Source organism: Geotrypetes seraphini, chromosome 3 (assembly GCF_902459505.1).
Source record: "Geotrypetes seraphini chromosome 3, aGeoSer1.1, whole genome shotgun sequence".
Classification (NCBI taxonomy): Eukaryota; Metazoa; Chordata; class Amphibia; order Gymnophiona; family Dermophiidae; genus Geotrypetes; species Geotrypetes seraphini.
Genome location: NC_047086.1, coordinates 411,051,055 through 411,070,284, shown reverse-complemented (window position 1 = coordinate 411,070,284; position 19,230 = coordinate 411,051,055). Strand labels below are relative to the sequence as shown.

At 44.5% G+C, this 19,230-nt stretch overlaps 1 protein-coding gene across 1 annotated transcript in view; it reads left to right on the top strand.

Annotated features, from left to right (window-relative positions):
- Nucleotides 1-19,230, top strand: part of PTK7 (protein tyrosine kinase 7 (inactive)) — a 373,613-nt gene that overhangs the window by 239,694 nt on the left and 114,689 nt on the right. The window contains 1 exon segment of the mRNA XM_033937683.1: nt 7,835-8,035. Coding sequence (XP_033793574.1) covers nt 7,835-8,035 — 201 coding nt within the window.

Genomic DNA, 19,230 nt, shown 5'->3' with positions numbered 1-19,230 from the left:
CAATTGTGGTCAAATCTACCTTTTTTAGATACGCCAATTCGATCTGTTGCAAAATTCTTATGCGAAAAATCTTTAAATATCCTAATACATTCCCTTATCATTTCCCAAATTAGATTATTGCAATTGCTTTGTTCATGGGCATATCCCAAAAAGAAATTAGACGCCTTCAAATCATACAGAACGCTTCCATAAAAATAATTTATAAAGCTAAGACATTCGAACCACGTCACTCCTTTACTTAAAGAGTCCCACTGGCTTCCCGTGTGGTACATCGTATTCAATATAAAATTTGTTTGCTTACATTCAAATCAATAATGTCCCAAACCCCAGCTTTCATTTTTTAGAGTCCTAATTCCCTATATAACTTCAAGAAACTCTTAGATCTCAGGACCAACATCTATTGGCTATTCCATCAATTGAAAGTTATAAACACTAGACGGCTTACTATTTTTTCAGTTGGACCGCACCACAATCCTGGAATAATCTTCCTATATATATTAGAGAAGAAAAGAACTTAGTAATTTTAAGACTAAGCTTAAAAGTTTCTTATTCAATGACGCTTTTAATTAATATTCAATTGATGTTTTTAGTTGATATACAACTTTATAATCTTTCTTTATCCTTTTATATTTTTATTCATGTTTTTATTCCCTCCTATTGTTGTAATCCTGAAATATAAAATTTGATACATGATGTAACCCTTTAAATATCGTTTCCCTAATGTTTCATGATTGTAAGTTTTTGTAATTATGTAATTTTATTTATAAATGTAATAACTACCCCAAGTTTTTATTTATTCATTATGGATTGTATATCGCCTAGAATGTAGAATAGGCGATTAATCAAATTGCATAATAAACTTGATAAACTTGATAAACTTGATAAAACAAGCTTTTTCCTGTATTTTCTCATCTAACATAGTAACATAACATAGTAGATGATGGCAGATAAAGACCTGAATGGTCCATCCAGTCTGCCCTTCCTGATTCAATTTAAATTTTTTAAATTATTTCTTCTTAGCTATTTCTGGGCAATAATCCAAAGCTCTACCCGGTACTGTACTTGGGTTCCAACTGCTGAAATCTCTGTCAAAGCTTACTCCAGCCCAACTACACTAGAGAGTTGCGCGGGGACAGAAATCCCACCCGTCCCCGTGAGGAATCCCTCCGTCCCCGCGAGGAATCCCCTCCGTCCCGCCCATCCCTATAAACTTCAGAAATAGTTATTTCATTTAATTATGCTACTGAATTAAAGGCTCTGGTAGAAACCCATTTACAAATAAGCAAAGACTTTATTAATTTGGAAATATTAATTGGGAAGAATATATACTTTGTAAACGGGTTTCTACCCGAGCCTCTAATGTAAATATATAATATAAATACTTAGCTGATGAGAACCCCCAAGCTGTCAGCTGAGGACTTCCTTTGCAGTTGGCTGGGGATCCCTTTTTCCAAGCTTGGCAGGCAGCAGTAGCGTCCCTGAGTCACGGATGCTAGCACCTCAGTGGCTCATGAATATTGCTAGCGACTGCTGTGCTTGGTGGAGGGGAGTTCTGGCCATCTCTAGAGGAGGTACTCTGCTGGCGGTGCTTGGGATCCCCACCAGTCACAGCAAGGGTCAGCAAGTACTTCAGCATTGTAGAAATAAAAACCAAATGCATTTCCTTTTCTTTTTGAACACAATACAAAGATATCTGCTATATACATTTCCCAAAGCTAACATATTTTAGTACAATAATTTCGTTTTTTTACCTTTGTTGTCTGGAGACTTATTTTTTCCATAAAGTTGGTCCCAGTTTCTTTTTTTCCACTTCTCCATCTTCTGTAAATTCTTCTGTTGCTGTCCATTGGTTCCTCCTACCATGGTCAAGCATTTTATCCATTTTCATCTTTCGTGCCTGCCCACCAGCCCCATGACCAACATTTTTCCTTCTATCTACCCCTCTCCAGCACCATGCCACATCTCTTCCTCCATTCCCCTTCACCGCTATGTCCAACATTCCTCCCTCTTGCATCCATTTAATCTGTCCCACTTTCCCCTTTCCACCACAATATTTCTCCCTCTCATCTGTACCTCACATCCCTTCCTATGACCAAAAATTTTCCTTTCTTCCATTCCCATGTACACAACCATCTTTCCCTCCCTTCATACTCTCCCAAGTCTTTGCTTCTGTGTCCAAAATACGCATTCCCTCCCCCACCTCAACATCTCTTTCCCTCCCTTCCTCCATCCTCTTTCCCAAGTTTATGCCTTGTGTCCAAAACGCACTCCCTCCCCCACCTCTTTCCCTCTCTTCCTCCATCCTTTCTCCCAAGTTCATGCCTTGTGCCAAAAACGCACTCCCTCCCCCTTTTGTGTTCTGCCTCCCAGCGGTGGGGCCTTGAGGATCGTTCCTGTGGTAATTTCAGGGGGGGGGGTATTCAGTGGGGAGGGGTAGCTTGGTGCAGGTGTGCTAATGGCACCTGGGAGGTGAGCCTCTGGTTATTTGGGGTAGTGGTACTGATACAGTGGAATTCTTTGAAACTGGCAATGATCTATTTTAATTACTTCTATTAAGGTTTAATCTCAAAAGAAGTGTCAATGCATTCCCAACATCCAGAGTAGCTCTAATGTTGATGCCACCAAAATATTTGGGTTGGAGTTCAAAGAGCCTCTCCTTACACTATCGATGACCATAATTTCTTAAAGCTGCTGTAGAACTCCTGATTCTGGGACAACAGAAGAAAAATTAGCTAATACAATTATGCCTCCCAGCCCTCATCTGCAAGCAAAATGGAGCTCGAGCCACGAGGCTCATCTTCTTTCCCCTACCTGCCCTGCCAGCACACAGCCGACCGGAAGTCTTCCCGTTGTCAGCGCTGACGTCGGAGGGAGGGAAGGCTTTGCTTACGTCCTCCCTCCGACGTCCAGCGCTGACATCGGGAAGGACTTCGGTCAGCTGTGTACTGTGGCAGAGCAGATAGGGAAAAGAAGTCGAGCCTTGCGGCTCGAATGCCATCCAACCCTGCAGGAACCCCGCGACCCTCGGAGGCATCGCCACGGGATCCCCGCGACCTTAGGGGGCGTCCCCACGGGATCCCCGTGACCCTAGGGGGCGTCCCCATGGGATCCCCGTGACCCCGAAGGGGAACCCGCGGGATCCCCGCAGGTCCCGCGGGATTCCCGTCGTCCCCGTTCCCGTGCAGCTCTCTAATCTACACCCTCCCAGCCATTGAAGCCCTCTCCAGCCCATCCTCCCCCTAACGTCCATATACAGACACAGACCATGCAAGTCTGCCCAGTACTGGCCTTAGTTCAATATTTACTATTATTTTCATGATTTCTAGATCCTCTGTGTTTCATCCCATGCTTCTTTGAACTCCGTCACCGTTTTCCTTTTCACCACCTCTCTTTCGAGTGCATTCCTAACATTTGCATTTCCTCTCCAATACCTCCTAACATTGCTCTTGAATCTACTACCCCTCAACCTCAAATTATGTCCTCTGGTTTTCCTTTCTCTGGAAAAGATTTGTTCTATGTTTAATATCCTTCAAGTATTTGAACATCTGAATCATATCTCCCCTGTCCCTCCTTTCCTTTAGGGCAGGGGTATCAAGTCCTTCCTCGAGGGCCGCAATCCAGTCGGGTTTTCAGGATTTCCTCAATGAATATGCATGAGATCTTTTAGCATACAGTGAAAGAAGTGCATGCAAATAGATTTCATGCATATTAATTGGGGAAATCCTGAAAACCCAACTGGATTGCGGCCCTCGAGGAGGGACTTTGACACCCCTGCTCTAAGATATACATATTCAGGGCTTCCAGTCTCTCCTCATACGTCTTCTGGCTCAAGCCTCCTATCATTTTCGTCGCCCTCCTCTGGACCGCCTCAAGTCTTCTTACGTCTTTCGCCAGATACGGTCTCCAAAACTTAACACAATACTCCAGGTGGGGCCTCACCAACGAACTGTACAGGGGCATCAACACCTTCTTCCTTCTACTGACTACGCCTCTCTTTATACAGCCAGCATCCTTCCGGCAGCAGCACCGCCTTGTCACACTGTTTATTTGCCTTTAGATCTTCGGACACTTATCACCCCAAGGTCCCTCTCTCCTTCCGTGCTTATCAGCTTCTCACCTCCCAGCATATACAGTTCCTTCTGATTATTAATCCCCAAATGCATTACTTTACATTTCTTTGCATTGAATTTTAGTTGCCAGGCATTAGACCATTCCTCTAACTTTTGCAGATCTTTTTTCATATTTTCCACTCCCTCTTCGGTGTCTACTCTGTTACAAATCTTGGTATCATCTGCAAAAAGGCACACTTTTCCTTCTAACCCTTCAGCAATGTCACTCACAAACATATTGAACAGGATCGGCCCCAGCACCAAACCCTGAGGGACTCCACTAGTCACCTTTCCTTCCTTCAAGCGACTTCCATTAACCATCATCCTCTGGCGTCTGTCCGACAGCCAGTTCTGACCCATGTTCACTACTTTGGGTCCTAACTTCTGCCCTTCAAGTTTGTTCAACAGCCTCCTTTGAGGATCCGTATCAAAGGCTTTGCTGAAATCTAAGTAAATTGCATCTAGCTTATGTCCTCGATCCAGCTCTCTGGTCACCCAATCAAAAAATTCAATCAGTTTGTTTGGCACGATTTACCTTTTGTAAAGCCATGTTACCTCGGATCCTGTAACCCATTAGATTCAAGGAAGTACACTATCCTTTCAGTAACACTTCCATTATTTTTCCAACAACTGAAGTGAGGCTCACCAGCCTGTAGTTTCCTGCTTCATCCCTGTGACCACTTTTATGAATAGGGACCACATCCGCTCTCCTCCAATCCCCAGGAATCACTCCCGTCTCTAGAGATTTGTTGAACAAGTCTTTAATAGGACTCGCCAGAACCTCTCTGAGCTCCCTTAGTATCCTGAGATGGATCCCGTCTGGTCTCATCGCTTTGTCCACCTTCAGTTTTTCAAGTTGCTCATAAACACTCTCCTCTGTGAATGGCGCAGATTCTACTCCAGACAATCTCCAGGATTTTCTTCTGTGAACAGAGAACAGAAGTATTTGTTTAGCTGGCACGTTTGCTTTTTCCTCAGCACTCTCCACATATCGGTTCCCAGCATCTTTTAGTTTAGCAATTCCATTTTTCGTCTTCCTTCTTTCACTAATATATCTGAAAAAAATTTTATCTCCCTTTTTTTACATTTTTAGCCATTTGTTCTTTCGCCTGTGCTTTTGTCAGACGTATCTCTCTCTTGGCTTCTTTCAGTTTCACCCTGCAGTCCTTTCTGCACTCCTCTTCTTGGTTTTATAAATATTTCACGAACGCCAACTCTTTTGCCTTTATTTTCTCCGCCACTAGTTTGGAGAACCATATCGGCTTCCTTTTTTCCCTTGTTTTTATTAATTTTCTTCACATAAGGTCCATAGCCATTTTTATCTCTCCTTTCAGTTTAGACCACTGTCTTTCCACTTCTCTTATGTCCTCCCATCCTAACAAGGTTCATTCCACTAGGGGTCAGGCAGCTTCTTCGGCTGAGTGTTCTCTAGTGCCTCCAGTGGATATTTGCAAGGCTGCATTCCTTTGTCCGACACTACCATGTGGATGTTTAAGCGTGTCTGGATGTGGTATTTGGTGAATGTGTTCTGGTGTCAGCCCTTCGAGGGTCCCACCCTTAATGGGTACTGCTTTGGTACGTCCCATTCGTAAGGACTATACCAGTCTACCAAGCGATACAGAAGGAGAAATTAGGTTCTTACCTGTTAATTTTCTTTCTGTTAGCCTGTAGATTGATATAGTTCTCCACCTTATCTGTCTTTGTGCAGTGATTGCGGGTTTTGATTTGCTTGCGTGCAGATTTTGTTTTTTCTGTGGGTTCTATAATTTTTCTAGGGCCGGGGAGAAGTAAGAACAGCAGCAATGGCTCAGCTAGCTTAGTTGATGAGCTGTGGGGATGTTTTCTATGCCAGGATTAAGTTATACACATGTTTCCAACAGCAGTTTATAAGTATTTGTTGTTTTTTTCACTCCTGTTCGGAGTGTGTTATACTGTTTTCAGCTGAAGTCTTTCCTAGGTTCTGCTTGGCTATTTGGCAGATTGAGTTGCTAGGGGGGAATCTAGATTGATATACAAGTTAGTGTTCAGTCTCCACCTGCTGGTAGCAGTGAGGCATATAACCCATTCATAAGGACTATACCAGTCTACAGGCTAACAGAAAGACAATTAGCAGGTAAGAACCTCATTTCTCCTTCTGGTAAACAAAGCGTCATTTTATTTAAATTTTAGGTGCATGTTAAAAATGGTTTTATGTACAAAATTTCAGGGGAATCAGTGACTGCATATTGATGTAGTACTGTACTGAATGATGTCAGATTTATATTTTTGCTGTTTTTCTACAGCTTGACTCTTTTGTAAGCCGCTGTGAGCTATGCTATGTTAAGAAACTGGAAGGCAACAACAAAGAATCCAATAAATATCAAGTCAAAGAACATAAGCAAAAAAGTGCGGTGATGGTGTTCGGGACGCCAAGTCTTTATTGAACAAACACCTTTTGGATGCATACTGTTTCATGTTTGTTCAATAAAGACTTGGCGTCCCGAACACCATCACCGCACTTTTTGCTTATGTTGAGAAACTGGCCCAGAGTCACAGGAGCTTCAGCTCACCAGGTTCTTGGGCCACTGCACTAACCATCAGGCTACCATTAAGTCGGGTTATTTTACCACAAGAGATGCTATATAGCACATGGTCTCATTTGGGTCAGAGGTTTTTAATGCTCTAGTTTTAGTGTACAGTTTGATTAGCTCCATGATCCACTGTTAGAGAATGACATGGGGACAATTTTTCCCTGTCCCCGCAGGAACTCAGTTTCCCATCCCATCCCTGCAAGCTCTGTTGTCATCTGCACATGCCTCAAACACTTTAAAATCACAAGTGGTTGAGGCTTGTGCAGTTAAGGCAGAGCTTACAGGAATGGGACAATGACAAAACTCATGGTGATGGGATGGGGAAATTGAGTTCCTGCAGGGACAGTGACAATTTGTCCCTGATATGTTCAGTCAGCATGAAAAAGGGGGTATTCGCTTCTGATTGGAGTGGAGTGGAAGACTAACTTAATGGTTACCCAGGAAAGTCAGGTTCAAATCTTGCTGCAATCTTTTAGTGGAGCTTAACAAGTACAATATAATACTGCTGCTGGATTGTTGGTTCAACATTGCCTTGGTAATGAGTGTGACTGTTGGTCTTTATCTGCCATCATTTACAATGTTAACGATGGTTCACCTAACCTTGCTGACTTGGGTTGTGAGCTTTTCAGTGACAGGAAAATATCTACTGAACTGGAATGTAACTTGCCTTAAGCTGCTGAGAAAAGGGTGAACTAAATCCAGATCCCTTTATTCTATGAAAACCAGTCAAGAAGAGAGTAATTTTCCAAACGGAATTGGGCATCGCTGGAGATGGCTGGATGGTCTGACCCAGTATGGCAGCTGCTATGTTTCTGTGGTTTAGTTCAGTGCTTTACATGTGCAAGCGGGCTTTTATGCAAGTAAATGCATAGAAGTTTCCCTCTAGCTTGAGAAGGTATTCCGGGCAGGGTTTGCACTTATGTCTTGACTTTTGATTTCAAATGCATGCATGTATTTTAAGCAAAAAGATTGCGCACCCCAAATGCCAGATATAAATGTGTGTGCTTAGTTTTCCAAGCAAAAGGTTGAAAATCTGGCAGATTGCATATTTTTATCTTAGGTGGGCAGTTAAATAATTGTTAGTTTGATAAAGTTATCACCTTATATCATATTTTATTATTATTTTAGAAACTGATGCTTATTCCTGTTCCACAGATAAACCCATTGCTGATGGTGTGGAGCCAGGCAGCCACACACCATATAAAATGATCCAGACCGTCGGACTGTCAGTCGGAGCTGCTGTGGCTTACATCATCATTGTGCTAGGACTCATGTTCTACTGCAAGAAACGCAGGAAGGCACAGAGACTGCAGAAACATCCTGAAGGCGAGGAGCCAGAAATGGAATGCCTAAATGGTGAGCCCCCTGATGCTAAAAATAGCCCGTCCTGGTCACCTGGAAAAAACCCAGAGATTCAGAACATTTTAGTAAGGATAGTATTAGGAAGAATCAAGCTCCTGAATTGTTCTAACAGTATCTGGACCATAGAAAGGAATGTTGCTGGGAAATCTCAGAGAAATAAATCAAGAGACATAACAGAGTCCTAGGAAAAGAGAAATATGAAGGCACATAAAGCTAGTCTGCCTATCCTGTCCTTGGAAGAAGGATTTACTGAGTCTTTCCCCTTTATCCTATGCGTCCTCATTCCATAGCCCATCTCTCGTCTCTTCAATCCGTTCAAAATTCTGCTGCGTGACTCATATTCCGTGAGAGCCGCTATTCTCACATTACCCCTCTCCTCAAGTCGTTTCATTGGCTCCCTGTCCATTTCCGAATTCAGTTTAAACTCCTCTTGCTGACTTACAAGTGCATTCACTCTGAAGCCCCCCAATATCTCTCCTTGCTTATCACCCCTCTTATCTGTACTCTTCTCTTCCAATGCCAATTCCAGACTCTGTCCCTTCTTTTTTGCAGCACCGTATGTCTGCAACAGACTGCCTGAATCAATATGTCATGCTCCGTCCCTGGCAGAATTCAAATCCAAGTTAAAGGCCCACTTTTTTAAAACTGCTTTCATCTCTTAACACCCACTCACTGCTGTCAGATGTCTATACCCACTATAATCTCCCCAACCCTGAAATGTCCTGTCTAAATGAGATTGTAAGCTCTTCTGAGCAGGGACTATGTATTGTGTGTTAGAATGTACAGTGCTGCATACGCCTTTCATTGAGAACTGGCAACAGCCATTCAGAGAGCAGCGCGGGGCCAAGCAGGAAGCACGAAAGCTCGGTCCTGTCAGGTTTGCCGCTGGCCACCAGACATCCAGTGAGAAAGATCGCTCCTATCCCATACATCGCTGGACCACCAAGGATTAAAAACAGCGTAAAAGGTACACTGGGGGGTGGGGGGGTGTAAAAAAAAATTGTTAATCAGCTGGGACGGGAGACAGGAGGGATCTGTCCTGTCCTGGCCTACCATTAGATCACCAGAGGGGGGGTATAGGGTAGGAAGGTGAGACAGGGTGCAAAGCCTGCAGGGAGTGAGGGGGGCTGGGTATAGCACATGGCAAGGAGTGAGGAGGCTGAGTACACAGTCTGGTAGGGCAGGGAGTGAGGGGGGCTGGATGCAGAGCCTGATAAGGAAGGGAAGAGGGCTGGGTGCCTAGCCTGTCAGGGGAGGGTGTGAGGGAGAGGACACTGGGTACAGATCCTAGCAGGGAATGGCACTTGAATATTAAGCCTCTGTCTTATATTTGAGTCAACCATTTTTCCTTCCTTTTTTGGGGGAAAACTGTGTCTCAACTTATATTCAAGTATATATGGTGTGTGTGAGTGTGTGTGTGTATATATATATATATATACTAGTCTTTAAGCCCGTTACATTAACGGGTGCTAGAATAGATGTGTCTGTCTGTCTGTGTTTCTTTATCTCTCTCTCCTTGGCCACTGTCTGTATCCTTCTGTCTCCCTCCCCCGAGCAAAGCTGTCTGCCCCCAGCACACACCTCCCCCCCAAAGCAGCCCTCTTTCCCTCTCCCTAACTGTCTCTCCATGGCCCTCTTCTGTCTTCCCCCCCAGAGCAAAGCTGTCTGTCCCCAGCAAAGCCTCCCCCCAAAGCAGCCCACTTTCCGTCTCCCTATCTCTCCATGGCCCCTTCTGTCTCCCCCAGCACACCCCTCCCCCTCTCCCTGTCTCTCCATGGCCCCTTCTGTCTTCCCCCCCAGAGCAAAGCTGTTTGCCCCAAGCACACCCCTCCCCCCAAAGCAGCCTCCTTTCTCTCTCTTGTCTCTCCAGGGCCCCTTCTGTCTTCCCCCCAGAGCAAAGCTATCTGTCCCCAGCACACCTCACCCCTCAAAGCAGCCCCCTTTCCCTCTCCCTATCTCTCCATGGCCCCTTCTGTCTCCCCCCAGCACACCCCTCCCCCCAAAGCAGCCCCCTTTCCCTCTCCCTATCTCTCCATGGCCCCTTCTGTCTTCTCCCCAAGAGCAAAGCTGTTTGCCCCAAGCACACCCCTCCCCCCAAAGCATCCCCCTTTCCCTCTCCCTGTCTCTCCAGGGCCCCTTCTGTCTCCTCCCAGAGCAAAGCTGTCTATCCCCAGCACACCTCCCCCAAAGCAGCCCCCCCTTTCCATCTACCTATCTCTCCATGGCCCCTTCTGTCTCCCCCCAGCACACCCCTCCCCCCAAAGAAGCCCCCTTTTCCTCTCCCTGTCTCTCCATGGCCCTTTCTGTCTTCCCCCCAGAGTAAAGCTGTTTGCCCCAAGCACACGCCTCCCCCCAAAGCAGCCCCCTTTCCCTCTCCCTGTCTCCCCAGGGCCCCTCCTGTCTTCCCCCCCAAAGCAAAGCTGTCTGTCCCCAGCACACCACCCCCCCAAAGCTGCCCCCTTTCCCTCTCCCTATCTCTCCATGGCTCCTTCTGTCTCCTCCCAGAGCAAAGCTGTCTGTCCCCAGCACACCTCCCCTCCAAAGCAGCCCCCTTTCCCTCTCCCTGTCTCTCCATGGCCCCTTCTGTCTTCCCCCCCCAGAGCAAAGCTGTCTGTCCTCAGCACACCTCCCCCCCCCAAAGCAGTCCCCTTTCCCTCTCCCTATCCATGGCCCCTTCTGTCTCTCCCCCAGCACACCCTTCCCCCCAAAGCAGCCCCTTTCCCTTTCCCTCTCCCCCTGGCTCCTGGTATTGATCCCCTTCTTACCCTCCCTCCATCCCGGTGTCTTCTGGCCTGCTCCTCTTCAAAGCAGCCTGTGATCATTGTGGCCGGCTTTAGCGAACCTAGCAGGCCGCTCTCCAACTCGGTAGCACTCAGTAGAGGGAGCATGCTACTGAGGTTGGAGAGCGGCCTGCGAGGTTCTTTAAAGCCGGCCACGATCGCAGGCTGCTCTGAAGAGGAGGATCAGCGGCGGCGGCGAGTGAGGGCAGGAGGTGTGTTCCCTGCCAAGGACGCGGGCAGGGAGAGAGCACAGTTGCGCACCTTCAGCCACCACACGCGCCTCCAGCCCCTGCAAGCGCTGTGAGGTGTCAAATAGAATACTGCCACAGAAGCACACCTCACGGCGCCAGGAATCATGAATTTTCGAAACCCCATTTCCTGTTCTGTAAGAAATAAAATTGCGCTTTTTCTTAACTCCGAATCCTCGCCCAACTTGGAGATATTATCAATATCACTAACTTCAAAATCCCTAACAGCCTCTCTAACAATTCTGTTTTATGTCCCACCAAATAAATGGAACCTAGCCAAGGAGGACTTTGCTGAATTTTTAATAACCAGCTCATTAGCAAGCCCGTACAACTTATTATGTGGAGACATCAACATCCACCTAGAGCAAAAAGACCAACCATAAATATCAGATTTTTGGTTACTTATCTCCCAATTAGGCTACTTCATACCACCTCCAATCAAAACCCATCAAAAAGGTCATTAGTTAGAACTGGTGACTTTCTCCTCCAAAGAACCAGCCAACCCCAAATTCTCCTGGAAAGAAGATAACTGGTCAGACTCCCTATGGTCTGACCATAGACTATGTAACTTCAATATTGGCTGCCAACAAAAAAACAATAAAATAAGAAATAATAAAACTCACACTTCCAGAGGTAAGATTGACCCAACGGAATTCTGGTCCCACTATGAGAATATCACAAAACAGAACGCAGAAACGGATCAATTCATGCCCTCCTGGACTAAAGACAGCACTAACATTCTAAACAAAATTGCCCCTTTAAAAACCCACAGAGTTAGAACTCCAAATCTAGAGGGATGGTTTGATTCTGAACTACTACTGTTAAAGAGGAAACTAAGAAAGGCAGAAAGACTATGGACTAAATCCGGTACTCAGGAACACAGGGTTGCTTGGAGATCAAAAGTAAAAAACTACAAAAACCTCACCAAGGAAAAACAAAAAAATTTCTACGGCCAAAAAATTGGAAATGTTACACTTAACAGCAGAAACCTCTTCAACCTGGTAAACGACCTCTACAACCTCGAGACTCTCACTGACATCCAGGAGGAATCCACATTAACAGCAAACATCCTAGCAAATTTCTTCAATTCCAAGATACAAAAATTAAGATCATCAATAACTGCCCCTGCCAATCCCCAAGGGTACTTTACAATCCTCCAAGACACAAACATATGCAATTCTGACCTAGGGTTCAGAACTGACCTAAGTTGGAACCATTTCACAACCATAGACTGGCAATCCTTCAATAAATACTACAACAAATATTATAACTCCTACTGCAAACTAGACACCTGCCCCCCAAATGTCATGAAAACCTCCCCAATCCACTTTAAAACCAATATGTTGGCATGGATCAACTCTTTACTATCCGCAGGAAATTTCCCAGTAGAGCAAGGCCACATCTTGATAACTCCAATTATAAAAAACACAAAAGAACCACCCAACATTCCGTCTAATTACAGACCTATCACCAGCATCCCGCTAGTCACCAAAATAACAGAAGGGGCGGTAAATGCCAAACTAACCTCATATCTGGACAAATTCAACATCTTACACGACAACCAATCGGGCTTTCGTTCTGGCCATAGCACTGAAACCATCATAGCCTCTCTACTCGATCACCTGCACTCACTCTTCAGCCAGGGTTCCAGCGGCCTAATCTTGCAACTTGACCTAAGCAGTGCTTTCGACCTAGTCGACCACACTATTCTCCTAGACTGCCTTGCACACATTGGCATCTCTGGCCAGGTTCTCAACTGGTTCCACGGGTTCCTAAGAAATAGATCTTACAGGGTGATCAAGAACGACTCTTTCTCCCACAGCTGGGACAATTCCTGTGGGGTTCCCCAGGGCTCACCCCTATCCCCCACCCTGTTCAACGTCTATCTTGACTCCCTGGGAAACCTCCTGCAAAGCTTCAAGCTCAAATTCTACATTTATGCAGATGATATCACAATAGTCATCCCACTATCCAGTTTCACTCTAGAGCTGCTTAACTCTATATCACACATACTCAGGCAGATAGAACTCTGGATGCTATCCTACAAATTAAAACTAAACTCTGACAAAACTAAATTCTTCCTGGGCACCCCCAACGACAAAATCAAAGAAACCTCAATTCAAGTGAATGGATCGGACTTCCCCCTAGAACAAACCCTAAAAATACTGGGAGTCACCCTGGACAAACACCTATCCCTTGAGAAACACACTGATCTTACCGTCAGGAAAAGCTTCTCGGTGCTCTGGAAACTCCGCACCATAAAAAAATACTTCGATGACAACTCATTCCGCCTGTTAGTACAATCCTCCATTCTCAGCATCCTGGATTACTGCAACATCATTTATCTAGGCTCCATGAAGAAAACCATCAGGAGACTAAAACTGTTCCAGAACACCGCCGTCCGCCTTATATTTGGCTTAAACAAAAGGGAACACAACACCCCTTTCTACCATAAACTGCACTGGCTGCCATTTGAATCCAGAGTCATATTCAAGTTCGCATGCCTCTGCTACAAAATTGCATTTGGCCTATCCCCAAGCTACCTCAACCCTCACTTCAAGCTAAATCACAACAATAAGAACTCTTGCAGAATTCATCTGTTCGCCTTCCCCTCCCTAAAATTATGTTGTCTCAAAAAGTTCCTTGACAAAACCTTCTCCTTCCAGGCAGCTAAACTAAACTCATGGCTAGCCCAAATTGTACTTGACGCCCCCACCTACCTTGACTTCAGAAAAAAACTCAAAACTCACTTATTCCACGGACAGAATCCTTAACACACCCTCACACCTTTTCATATCCCATCAACACAGGTGAACCACCTCCTTCTCTCTTATCGTACCCTCCAAACCTGTCAACTTCAATGACTAGTATATTCCTGAAAATAAAAAAATTTTACCTTCCTATTGTACATTCCTGTATATTCCTGAATATTCCTGTACATTCTTTTACATTCCTTGTACATTCTTATATACTCCTTGTATATTCCTGTACATTCTAATATATTCCTTGTACATTCTTGTATACTCTTGTATATTCCTTGTACATTCTTGTATATTCCTATCAACTTCAATGACCTCTACATTCCTAAAATATTAATTCCAATGATCTCATCGTTTATAATCTTAATTAATTGCTGTGAACTGCCTAGAACTCTCTGGGTATGGCGGTATACAAAATAAAGTTATTATTATTATTAAAATTCTAGTTTGATTGCAAATGCTTTGAATCTCAGTCCTTTGATGAAACTTGGTTACTATCTGAAGATGATCCTATTATATCTGATCTTCTACCAAACAATTTCAAAATCCTTACGTTAAACCGCACAGGAAAAAAAGGAGGATTAGCCATAATCCTTAAAGAAGGATTCGAGTTCGAACTTCTAGATTCTAAAATGACAGACAACCTAGAAATCCTAGCCTGTAAAATCAATAATACCCAGCTAGAAGAATCCTTATCCAGCATACTATTCTACATCCCGCCTAAAAGCTGGCCCAAAGCCAAAGAAGACTTCTGCGAATTCGTCCTACACAATTCTATCAGCCCCAACTACAACATCATCACAGGGGACATAAATTTACACCTAGACGAAGAGAACAACACAGACGCAATAGAGCTTAAAAACTTCCTAACTCTACTCAACTACAACATCCCCGTACCCACACAAACTCACGAAAAAGGCCATCATTTAGACCTAGTTGCCATGTCCACAAAGGAAAACCTTGACCCAATCATCTCTCTGACTGAAGGCACCTGGCATCACGAGATCTGGTCCGACCACTTCACCTATTATTTTAAACTGATCTGGTCACACCGAAAATCTAAAACACGTCTGATGATAAAAAAAGAACATCAAACAAGAGGTTATATTAATCCAGAAGAATACTAGTCAGAATACAAACCGCATACAGTAATAGAGGAAGGAATAGACTTCTGGGACCATTGGAATACAACCAGTACTTCCATCCTAGATAAAATCGCCCCCATACATAAAAGCAAAAGCAACGCAAACAAATACAACAAATGGTTCGACACCGAACTATTAAAAACTAAACAAACAGCTAGGCGACTAGAAAGGATTTGGAATAAAACAGGAGAACTGACAGACCGCAACAAATGGAGAGCCTACATAAAAACCTACAAACAACTGATAAAAGGCAAACGCAAAGCGTTCTACTCCACCAAAATTAACTTATCATGCAAAGGTTCACAAGGAATCAATACAAAAGAGTTATTCAACATAGTCAGAAACCTATTTGCCACCACCCGCTACACCACACCTGAGCACAACATAAAGTTACCCTCCGCGAAGGACCTAGCTCTATATTTTGATTCCAAAATTAAAAACCTAAAAAATAACTGTATAAGCAATAACGATGTAACAATCATCCCCAGCAACTACCAAATAGCTAACTCACATGACAATGAAATACCTACAGACATGATCTGGAGTTCCTTTCTAGATCCAGAATGGAATACCTACACCAAACTCTACAACAAATACTCTAAATCTCACTGCATCCTAGATACATGCCCTCCGGAGATTATGAAAGCAGCACCACCAGAATTCAAAATATCACTATTACACTACCTAACCCACAACCTAAAAAATGGGACTTTCCTCACTAACAACGGCCACATAATAATAACCCCCATCCCAAAAAATAGAAAAGAATCCTCAGTGCTAATAACAAACTACAGACCAATAGCATCTGTCCCATTCATTGTAAAAATCGGAAGGACTAGTACACATCCAACTAATGGACTACCTTAATCAATTCTCTCTCCTGCATGAAACTCAATCCGGCTTTAGAACCCTATTCAGTACGGAGACAGTAATCGCTGCCATCCTAGACTATCTGCGCCTATTATTTAGTAAGGGCCTCAACGCCCTGATCATGCAATTCGATATGAGCTCTGCATTCGACTTGGTAGACCATGAGAAAATGATGCAATGCTTAGATGCCATTGGTATCAGAGCTGAGGTACTAAACTGGTTTCATGGCTTCCTCACATCCCGTTCTTACCAGGTACGCTTTAACAACGAACACTCCGACACCTGGAGCAACTCATCCGGAGTGCCACAAGGGTCACCACTTTTCAATATCTACATGTCCTCATTAGGTGTGAAACTAACCCAACTAGGAATAAAACTATTCAGCTACGCAGATGACTTTACGATCATCATCCCATTCGCCAACTCCGTCTCGGAAACCATTCCCAAGGCATCCGATGCCATAAATGAGATGGAACAATGGATGACAGATTTCAAGCTCAAGCTCAACCCAGAAAAAACAAAATTCTTCATTGCCTCCCCTCACCTGCTTGACAATAAAACCCCACTATGCATCAATAAACTCAACTACCCTATTCAGCCCACCATGAAAATATACTAGGTGTTATTCTAGACCAGGGGTCTGCAACCTTTAAGACATAAAGAGCCACTTGGACCCGTTTTCGAAAAGAAAAAAAAAACTTGGAGCCGCAAAACCATTATAAAACAAATCTAACACTGCATATATTGTTTCTTATCTTAATGCTATATACAGGATCACTAAATTGAAAATAAAATCATTTTTCCTACCTTTGCTATTTGGTGATTTCATGAGTCTCTGGTTGCACTTTCTTCTTCTGACTGTGCATCCAATCTTTCTTCCTTTCTTTCAGCCTCCTGTATGTTTCCTCTCCTCCAGACCTCATTCTCTCCCCTAACTTTTTCTTTCTGTCTCCCTGTTCCCCTTCTTTCTGTCTCCGTGCCCTCCCCCAAGCCACTCGGTTTGCTGCCACCGCAATCGGGGAACAGCCCCCAAGCCACCACCGTCCCAAGCTTTCCCTGCAGAAGTGTTGCGCTGACCAGCATTCCGCTCCCTGACGTCAATTCTGACGTAGGAGAGGAAGTTCCGGGCCAACAAGGCATTTCTCCTCATTCCATCCAGCCTGAGCCCCATCTCTCCTTGATCCAGCATTTCCCTTCTGTGTCTGTCAGAATTACCATTCCACCTATTTTCCAGCATCACCCTTCTTTGTGTCCATCTCACCTATATCCCTATCTCACCACTTTTTCAGAATCTTCATTTGTCTCTGTCCTTATCTTTACGCCATGTTCACCATTTGCCCTTTCAATGTCTTTATCTCCCCCCACACACTTTTTCAGCATTACTTCTATGTCTCTATTTCACCTCCTCTTCATGTCCCCTCTGTATCTCTATCCTTATTCAGTAGGTCCTGCTTACTCTTTCTCTTCTTTGTGTCACTATCTCCATTTTCAGCTTTCCCCCCTTTTCCTTTGTTACTGCACCCTGTAGCTAGAATCTTTCCACCCTCCCTCCACTCCGGCCCAGCCCAGTATGAAAGATTTCCTTTTGTTTCCCTCCCCTCTCTCTTTCTCTCTCTCTTCTCCTCCCTCACCCACGAGTCCTGCATCTGGCCCTCTCCCTTCTACCTGCACCTGGCAACACCCCCCTGCTCCGCGGCTCTCTTCAGCAACTCGTCAGCAGCAGTGATCAAGACAAGCTGCCGACATCGAGGCCTTCCCTCTACGAGTCCCGCCTTTGTGGAAAAAGGAAGTTGAAACAAGCGGGACTCGCAGAGGGTAGGCCCCGACGTCAGAAGCTGCTGCTGAGTTGCCGAAGAGAGCCGCGGAGCAGGGGATGTGGCCGGAAGCAGGTAGAAGGGAGAGGGAGATAGGAAGGCTGTAGATCTCCGGAGCATGACACCGACCCCGGCCAGGATGATTTCTTTTTCAGGCATGCAACTTACAAGTCCGTCGCGGCGGGAAATAGCCATGCTGAGCAGTGAGCTCAGCACTACACAGATGAAAGCCTTGCTTGCTGATTGGTCCGGCGGCACGGCGGGGCGGGGCCGCCGGACCAATCAGCAAGCAAGGCTTTCATCTGTGTATGTGCTGAGCTCACTGCTCAGCATGGCTATTTCCCGCCGCGACGCCGGACTTGTAACTGCATGCCTGCTTGACACACTACCGGAGCCGCAGCAAAGGTGGAAAAGAGCCGCATGCGGCTCTGGAGCCGCAGGTTGCCGACCCCCGTTCTAGACCAATGCCTAACAATGAAGGAACAAGTGGATTCCCTATTCAGAAAAGGTTTCCTTACTCTCTGGAAACTCAGAACCATTAAATCATACTTCGATACGTCAACATTCAGAATCCTAGTGCAATCCCTCATACTGAGTCAGCTTGACTACTGCAACATCGCCTATCTAGCAATCCCACAAAAGAATATGAGACGTCTCCAAATAATGCAAAATGCTGCGGTCAGATTTATCTTCGAGCTGAAGAAATTCGACCACATGACACCCTACTATCGGCAGCTGCACTGGCTACCAACGGAAGCCCGAGTAAGATTTAAATTTGCCTGCCTCTGCTTCAAAGTACTATATGGCCTGACCCCCAAGTACATAACGGACCTTTTTCGCATTTTCTAATAACAAACTCAAGAGAAACACACACCCAAAACTCATTTCCCCTCCAGTTAGAGGCTGCAAAATGAAAAAACACCACGAATACCTTCTCTCTCACCAAGCAGTCCTAAGGGGCAAAGACCTAGACCAACTGCTTTCGCCCACTACATACGGGGAATTCAGGAAACGCCTAAAAACATACCTGTTCCAGAAATACCTAAACAATTGACCCGCTCTCCCTCTCCCTCCCCCCTCCCTATTCCACTTGAACTTACAGCACTGTTATAAATATAATCTGTTATCTTCATCTTATCGTAACTTTACGTTGCTATTTATCCCCACCAGGTCCTGTCGGACATTACCTACTAAAATGTACATATTACATTTTCGCTCAGCATATTGTATTTCTATACTATTGCCTCCTGAGGTCTCTGATCTCTGTATTTCCTCTGAATATCTACTTATTGTATTTCGCTGAATGTCCAGCACTCTTGATTGTAAACCGCCTAGAAGTCGCAAGATTGTGGCGGTATAGAAGAATAAAGTTATTATTATTATTATATACGGTGTGTGTATATATATATATATATATATATATGTATATATATATATATATATATATACGGTGTGTGTGTGTATGTGTGTGTATATATATATATATATATATATATATACACACACATATATACGTATATACATATATACGTATATACATATATACGTATATATACGTATATACGTATATACG